The 7,743-nt window shown below is 61.7% G+C and overlaps 1 protein-coding gene across 1 annotated transcript; it reads right to left on the bottom strand.

The window, feature by feature from the left end:
- Positions 1–602: 602 nt before the first annotated feature.
- LOC134430392 (inositol 1,4,5-triphosphate receptor associated 2-like) lies at positions 603–6,637 on the bottom strand. The gene is made up of 14 exons (XM_063178021.1): positions 6,618–6,637; positions 5,847–5,893; positions 5,377–5,471; positions 5,208–5,298; positions 4,844–4,919; positions 4,596–4,623; positions 3,875–4,015; positions 3,660–3,791; positions 2,736–2,883; positions 2,222–2,274; positions 1,664–1,714; positions 1,367–1,449; positions 1,185–1,292; positions 603–867 (listed from the first exon to the last, which is right to left on the bottom strand). Exons 3-14 carry the CDS (start codon positions 5,464–5,466, stop codon positions 708–710), a joined length of 1,161 nt encoding a protein of 386 aa, XP_063034091.1. The 5' UTR covers positions 5,467–5,471; positions 5,847–5,893; positions 6,618–6,637; the 3' UTR covers positions 603–707.
- Positions 6,638–7,743: the final 1,106 nt, after the last annotated feature.

Below are 7,743 nucleotides of genomic sequence, written 5' to 3'. Positions count from 1 at the left end.
TCGTGGTGCCGCTGATCGCCGAGCTGTGCCTTCCAGCCCGGCAGAAAAGGAGCAATAATGTGAATTACAGCAGGGGCTGAGGGCGTGTGGTGGCACTGAGGGACACGGCTCTGAAGCAAACCGGGCTGTCCCCAGCGCAGGGGATGTGTGGGAGCACATCTGCACCCCTGGAGGTGCTGAGAGCAGGCAACTCATGGCATCAGTGAGAGCTGCTGCAGCTCCCTGAGCCCTTCATGGTTACACGGATGTGCCATGAACAGGTAACTCAGCATGAGTGAGAGCTGCTGCAGCTCCCAGAGCCCTTCATGGTTACATGGATGTGCCAAGGACAGGCAATTACAGCATCAGTGAGAGCTGCTGCAGCTCCCTGAGCCCTTCATGGTTACATGGATGTGCCATGAACAGGTAACTCACAGCATGAGTGAGAGCTGCTGCAGCTCCCTGAGCCCTTCACGGATACATGGATGTGCCAAGGACAGGCAATTACAGCATCAGTGAGAGCTGCTGCAGCTCCCTGAGACCTTCATGGTTACACGGAGGTGCCAACCCTACCTTAGATCCTACCACAGCTCCTGCCTCAGATCCTAGCCCCTGCTCCGCCATTACAATTCCCCCGTTTTTCCTCCCGTTTTATTATTCTAGGGGTTTGGTGTTTTGGGCCGTGGGGAAGGAGCAGAGATGCTCTCAGCTCCCCCTCCCTGGTCCAGCTAGGCCTTGGGTGATGCTGCAGGCTGCAGCCTCTGCAGCTCCAGCCCACGGACGAGGAGGAGGAAGGCGATGCTCAGCAGAAGCAGCCAGAAGAAAACCCAGTAGTGCTGTGGGAGGAAGAGCCATGGACGCCACAGCTCCTCTGCAGAGCCCTTGGACCTGGGGAGAAGGGGACCAGGGACACTTGTCATCCGTGGGAGAGAGCAAACCCCACCTCCATCCCAGCTGGGCACAAGGAGGATGTTTAACTCAGCCCCAAAACTCCCTGGCAAACCTTTCACAAGCCCAAGTGAACAAGCCTGAGGAGGGCATTGCCAAAACTGAGCCCTGGTGGGGTTGAGCTGAGGCAGCCTAACAACATCCCAGCTTTTGACCCCTAAACCCCCCATGCCCTGCCCAAGTGCTGGCCACCTGGGGAGCACAGAGAGGCCAGCAGCCACGGGGGGGATGCTGGGCACACCCAGGGTGCTGCTCACGTCAGCCCAAGCTGCTCTGGCTCCTCGTTCCCTGTGCCGGATCCTCTGCCCTCTGCCACCAGCTTCCCAGTCACGGCGCTGCGCTGGCCCTGTGGCTCCAGCTCACTCCTGGAGGGAGAGGATGGGTCGGTGCTGTGCCACATGGGGACAGCTGGGTCAGCTGTGCCACCCAGAGCAGTTACCTGGGGGTGCTGGGCCAGCGCTGGGCACCCTCTGGCTCCAGGTCACCTGCTGGGGCTACTCGGCTCTCAGGGCTGGCACCTGGCTGGGCACACAAGGTGGGAGCATCGGTGGGGACCCAACCCCAGTGGCACCCAGGCTGGGGACACAGAGCCCCAGTGGCACCCAGGCTGGGGACACAGCTGCTGTCAGAGGGGACACACAGCCCCAGTGGCACCCAGGCTGGGGACACAGAGCCCCAGTGGCACCCAGGCTGGGGACACAGCCCCTCTGGCTGTCCCCACCCCACACATCCTTACCAGGAGCTGCTTGGGGATGACGGCGATGCTGACCCTGCGGCGGGCAGACCCCTGAAACAGAGGGCTGGGATGAGCTCTGTGTGGCTGATTCTCACCTCCTCCTTCCCCATCACCTCCCCAGCACGGCTAAGGCACACCGTGGGACACTGCCAGCTCCCCCTGGAGCTAAGGGGAAGCTGGAAAGCCAGGGAAGGTCAAAGCCAAGAGGTTTGTGCCTGTCATTAGTGCTGCTGGGGCTGTCTGACCCCCTCCCCTGCCTCTGGATCAGTGTGGGATTCAAGGTGGGGCTAAAGAACAGCCAAAAGCCTGTGACCCTGCAATGGAAGAAGGATCTGCCCAAGATCTCTTGCACAGGCAGCCCTCAGCTTGCTGGGCGTCCTGTCTGTCTGCCAACAGCTCTCTGAAGCTGCATTCTGCTTCATCCCAGCGGATCTTCCCTGCAGCAAGCAGCTGGCTGCAGTGGCATTGTTTGGGGACAAGGGGGTGTGTGGGGACAGCCAGCTGAGGGAGGGCAGCAGGGCATGGGAAGGCAGTGACTCCTGAACTGGGACCAGTTACCTGCTGGAAAGTCCTCTTCAGGGGGTGAGGTCTCAGCCGTGGCTCCACATCATCTGAGAGCAGAGAGAAGCTGCCTTACATCATCCCCCAGCACAGAGATGGGGCTGATGCACAGACAGACAGACACAAAGCTGTCCTGGCCGTGTGCTCTGTGCTTGGCACAGGTGGTGCTCAGGGAAGGGGAGCACAGTGGCACCTGTGGGGTTTGGTGCTCAGGAACAGAGTCCTTTTTGTGCACGGGGCCCCCCTGCCCTGCATTCCCAGCTGGGTTATGGCTCTCTGGCCACCAGCACCTGCTGCCACGCTGATCTGCTGTCCCAGTGTCCCCTCACAAGTGTCCCCAGCTGTTCCCTTCCCTGCCCCATCAGCTGCTCCCCCCAGCACTCCTCAGCTCACAGCACCCCTGGCTCTGCAGTGCAGGGTCACGCTGCCCCCAGAGAGGGGCTGGGGGCCCAGTGCTGCAGGTTTGCAGTGTGCCAGCCGTGCCCGGCCCCGGGGGCAGAGCCCACCTCACCCTGGCTCTCTGCCAGCTGCCGGTTGCGGGAGTTCTGCTGGATCAGGCGCTTCATCTCCTCCAGCTCCGCGTGCTCCCGCTGCTGGTGCCGCTTCAGGTTCTCCACGTGCTGCACCATCACCTCTGCTGCCCGGCTCATCCTGGCCTCCTGCAGCCAGCCAGGACGGGGTCAGGGCTCCTGAACCTCCTGAGGAGCCAGCCCTGCCAGTCCCTGGGAGTCCTTCCTATCTCCCCTGTAATCCTCACCATTATCGAAGAAACTTAGGATTACCTGAACCGAAGGCCTTCAAAGCCTTAGACAAGAGTTGAAAACCCTCTTAGTTTCTGCTAAAGCCCCCTAAATGCAACTCAAGTGCTTTCAATAAGCTAGGACCTTCCATTTGCTGGACAGATGGGCTTTGATGCCATGACAGCTGTATGCCCCAACCAACAGGGCTCTGCCTAAGGCTCCGGTACACAGGGAGTGCCAGGGAGAGACAGATAGAAAACATTTCCAAATAGAAGGGAGGAGAACCCGTTTAAGCTGTTTTACAGTGTTTAAAGAGTCAGAGAAAGATGCAGAAAGTTCACAAAGTCCCTCTCCCAGCCCAGGGTGAAGGGACTGTCCCGGTGCCCGTGGACACGCAGATTTAGGACAGAAGGAGAATTTTTTTGTCCAGGACAAGAAATTCAGGAGAGATCTAGGGGGACAGAGAGCTGCTTGAAGCCCCACGTGCCCGTGCAAAGCCTTGGCCAAGGTGCATCCCCTTCCCACTCCCAGGGGTGGGTGGATGGATCCCTTGCACCCTGCTAAGCGCAAACACGAGGTCCAGACCAGCACCGTGAGGAGGAGGAACAAACCCCAGCAAGGCCAGGGATGAGGCTTCATCATCCCCAAGCCCATCTGCAGCACCTCCATCCCCCCCACGCCGGGCTGTGACACACCTGGTGCACAGCCCCCAGCTTCTCTGCAGCACTGGTTGCCCTCTCCACAGCTGCTGCCAGCACGGCCAGGTTGTGCTGCAGCTGCTCCAGCGTCTCCTTGCAGCCTGCACTGGCACAGGATCGGCCCAGCCTCTGTGGGGGAAAGGATGGAGCTGCTGGAGCTGCCCCTCTGGGGCTGTGTGGTGTGCCAGCCCCCTGCCCTGGTGCCCACCTACCTCCAGGGCAGCCCGGCACTGCCCCAGCTCCTCCTGGATGTTTTCCTCCGCTGCGTCCCGCGCCCGCCTCTCCACCTGCACCCGCTGCTGCAGGGTGAACACGTCGCAGCGGAAAGCCAGGGCCAGGTGGGCAAAGGCTGCCTGCAGGGTGACAGGTGGGACACGGGGGCAGAAAAGGCACCAGGGCCACGTGCTGCTGTCCCCAAGGCCAGACTGACCTCCCAGGTGCCACCATCAGGGCAGTGCTGAAGATAATCAGCACTCGGCTTGCCCCAGCACCCTTAGGCTGCTGCAAGTGGGGACAGTCCCCAGGGAGATGCAGCTGATAATGCCCCCCAGGCAGCTGATAACGATCCTGAGCCCTCCTGGGCTGGGCAGACGCCAGCCCTGCCCTCCCTGGCTGGGTCCTGGCTGGCGGCTGAGCCTGACTCAGCCCTGGCACTCGCAGGGAAATGATTTTTATTAGCCAGGCTCCCCGGCCAAGGGTGCCCTTCAGCAGCTGCAGAGCACTCTGTGGGATTGCTGGGCACGCAGAGCACACCCTCATGGAAATGCAGCTGCCTCCAAGTGCCAAAAGCATCTCTGGGAAAGGGTTTGGGAGGTGGCTGCCAGGGCCCTGCGGTGCCTGAGGGAGCAGGGCACAGCCATGGCACAGTGAGCCAGCACGGGGTCCCCGTCCTGGTGTCCCCTTTCCCCACCCAGAGCCCCCAGCAGCCCTCACCTCCAGATCCTGCTCGGTCAGAGCCACCCTGCAGAGAGAGAATTGCTGTCAAGGATGGGGGCTGCAGGCTGAGAATGCCCTTGCCCTGCTCCCAGGGGTGCCAGCCTCAACCAGAAGTGGGAAGGCAAGTGCCCATTGTGTGGGCAGCAGCTCTTGAGCAATGGAAAAGGAGGGAAGTCCAATCTCTGAGCCCTGCTGTGCCCTGGGAGCCCCCTGCCCCGAGGGATGCGGGTGCTCACTGCTCTTACCTGTGCAAGCCGAGCCTGTCCAGCACGGAGAGCTCACTGGGGAGGCTCAGCAGCGGCTCCTCCGGGGCTCCTGCATCTGCAGGAAGGCAGTGGGGCCACAGGAGACCACACATGAGGGCTTTCCCTGGGCCTTCCCTCCTCCCTCTGCCCTCCTGTCGTACCAGGGGGTGCTGCCCATGCTTTGGAACCCTCCCAGTCCTTCCCCCAGCATCAGGGGGGCTTTGGCTCCCCCCAGGCCATCTCCCCTCGCCCGTGCCCCCACCAGGGGAGATGAATTCCATCAGAACACGTTCCCATGCTCATCCCCAGCTGCTCCAAACCTCCCACAAAGGGGGCCCAGCTGGGATGTGGGATGGGGACTCACCCTGGCCTCCTTTAGCGCTGTCACTGTCCCCAGGGTGCACAGGCTGCTCCTGCCCGGCCCTGCCCGGCTCCTGAGGGGCACAAAGGGGATGCTGGGGCAAAGCTCTCTGCACAGAGCCCGAGGAACCAGGCAGGGTCTGTCCCCAGCTGTCCCCTCTCCTCCATCTCACCTGGCTGGTTTGCTCCACGCTCTGCTCGCTCCTGGCCAAATCCAAATCCAAATCCAAATCCCCACCTGGCTGTCCCTGGGCACTGCTCATCCTGCCTGGGGACAGAAAGGGAGCCGGGCAGCAGGGACCCCTCCCCAGCCTGACACCGCCTCAGGAGAGACCCCCAAAACTGCCACTGGCACTTCTGCAGCCTGCAGGCTCCCAGGGCACTGCCAGATACCCCCCAAAATGTCCCTGTGGGATTCAGGGAGCTGGAGCCAAGCTGGGCCAGGGCAGGGGGAGGAGGGCAATGGATGCAGGGCAGAGGGTGGGGTACAGCTGGTGAGGCAAACCCAGGGGATGGGGATGGGCTCGGGGTCCCAGCGGGCTGCAGGCAGGTGCTGCCAGGCCAGGGAACCCTCCTGCTGCTGCTGCTGCTGCTGGTGCAAACCCCACCCTTGTGAGCCCGTCCCCACCCGGGCTGCCCTTACCTTCATCCGGAGCCGGGGGGAGCCCGGGGCGCTCTGCCTGCTGCTCCCTGCGGAGGGAATCCCGGCTAAACCCTGGAGAAACTCAGGAGGCATCGGCAGCATCCCACCCCCCGCGCTCCCCCCTGGGGCTGCTCCGGACCTGGCTCCTTCCCGAGCATCCTCCACTGCCCACAATGAGTCACCGACAGCCAGTGCCGTACTCAGCAGCCAGTGCCGTACTCAGCACGGCTTTTTGCCTATTTTTTTTTTTTTTTTTTTTTTTTTTTTTTTTTGCTCCAGCTGCCAAGGGGACCTCGCTGCGAGCCGGCCCCTTCCAGCACCGCAACAAACACAGCCAGGGCCAGGGCAGGCACCACCTGACAGCCCCCCATGGGCATGGCAGGCACCCCTAAAAGCGCACTGCGACAGGTTTATCACCCCAAAACCCTGTCCTGGGTGCCAGGAGGTCTGGCAGCCCTGCAGCATCCGTGCTCAGTGATGCTGAGGCCGTCAGGGAGGGCAGGGCACAGGGGTTGCTGAGCAAAGAGCCCTCTGGAGCCCAGCACCAACTGGGAGAGGGCTTGAGCCCCAACTGGGAGAGGGTTCGAGCCCCCAGACTTCTCCCCCGGCTCTGGAAAAGGCTGCAGCAGAGCTTCTCCCTCTCCTCCTGGCGAGCCTGAGAGCAGGAGAAGGAGCCGCCGTGCCACAACGATGCTCGGTGCCCCTTGCCTGGCACTGCCATCGCTGTGCCATCCTCGCCACCGTCTCCGGGGCAGTTTTTAGCGCACGTACCTGCGCGGCGAGGGGCTGGGCCGGCCGCTCGCCCGGTGCCGCTGCCGCCGCCGGCGCCCCGGGGCCGGTCCCGGTCCCTCCTCCTCCTCCTCCTGTCCCGCCGAGCTCCCTCCGAGCGGCTTCATCGGGCTCCAGGAGAGCTCACCTGTGGTGGGAGACCCGCATTAGCCCCGCGCAGACTGAGAACGCCGCTAAATGTTGTATTTTTAAAGCGTTTTCTCATCCGAGCTCCTCTGCTTAACTGGGAGAAGAGGTGGGGAGGGCGGCTGGGATCTTGGAGGGGGCTGGAGGGGTTTGGGAGGGTAAGGAGCGAGGAAAAGGAGAAATTCAGTTCAATACAAGAGGGGGGACTGCCCTGCTTGCCAGCCCCATTTCCTTTCCCCAAGGAAATCCTCATTTTGGGGTTTGTGGTGTGGGTCATGTTCATGGGGGGAAATGGATTTGCAGCAAGCCCTGCTCTCCAGGCTGCAGACATGAGAGTCTCTGACTGTCCCTGACAGCCCCTGAGCTCCCCGAGAGACAGATATAAAACATTTCCAAACCTAAGGGAGCTGGGAGAACCCATCTAAGCTGTTTTACAGTGTTTAAAGAGTCAAAGAAGAACGTAGAAAGTTCACAAAATCCCTCTCCCAGCCCAGGGTGAAGGGACTGTCCCGGTGCCCATGGACATGCAGATTTAGGACAGAAGGAGAATTTTGTGTCCAGGACAATAAATTCAGGAGAGATCAAGGGGGACAGAGAGCTGCTTCAAGTGCGTGTCCAAAGCCTCGGCCCAGCTCAGCATCACCCGGTGCCCGCTCGGCTCTGGTGAAGGTGTAAAAAGCAGCGCTTGGCACCTTTCAGAGCCAGCCCGTTTCACACCTGTACAGCGGGAATTATCGCTGATAACTCCACCCAGGGGCTCGGGGTGGGATCACCCAAACTCATCGCACCGGAGCGCTCCGGAGGGCCGGTCCCGGCTGCAGAGCGCTCAATCCATCACAGCTGCGGCAGCGCCTGCCGGCCGCGGCTCCCCGCAGACACCCGCTCTTATCTCTGTGTTCCAGATGGAAACGATACGAGCGGACACCCGCTCCTTATCTCTGCGTTCCAGATGGCAAAGATAACGAGACGCACGGCTGGTGCA

Source organism: Melospiza melodia, chromosome 28, assembly GCF_035770615.1.
Source record: "Melospiza melodia melodia isolate bMelMel2 chromosome 28, bMelMel2.pri, whole genome shotgun sequence".
NCBI classification, from domain to species: Eukaryota; Metazoa; Chordata; class Aves; order Passeriformes; family Passerellidae; genus Melospiza; species Melospiza melodia.
This window is presented reverse-complemented; position numbering and strand designations above follow the sequence as displayed.

Coding starts and splice junctions, on each gene's coding strand:
- LOC134430392 (XM_063178021.1), bottom strand. CDS start 5,466: ATGAGCAGTGCCCAGGGACAGCCAGGTGGGGATTTGGATTTGGATTTG. Junction 4,624..4,843: donor GACAGGCTCGGCTTGCACAG/GTAAGAGCAGTG, acceptor CTCTCTCTGCAG/GGTGGCTCTGACCGAGCAGG. Junction 2,884..3,659: donor AGCTGGGGGCTGTGCACCAG/GTGTGTCACAGC, acceptor GGCTGGCTGCAG/GAGGCCAGGATGAGCCGGGC.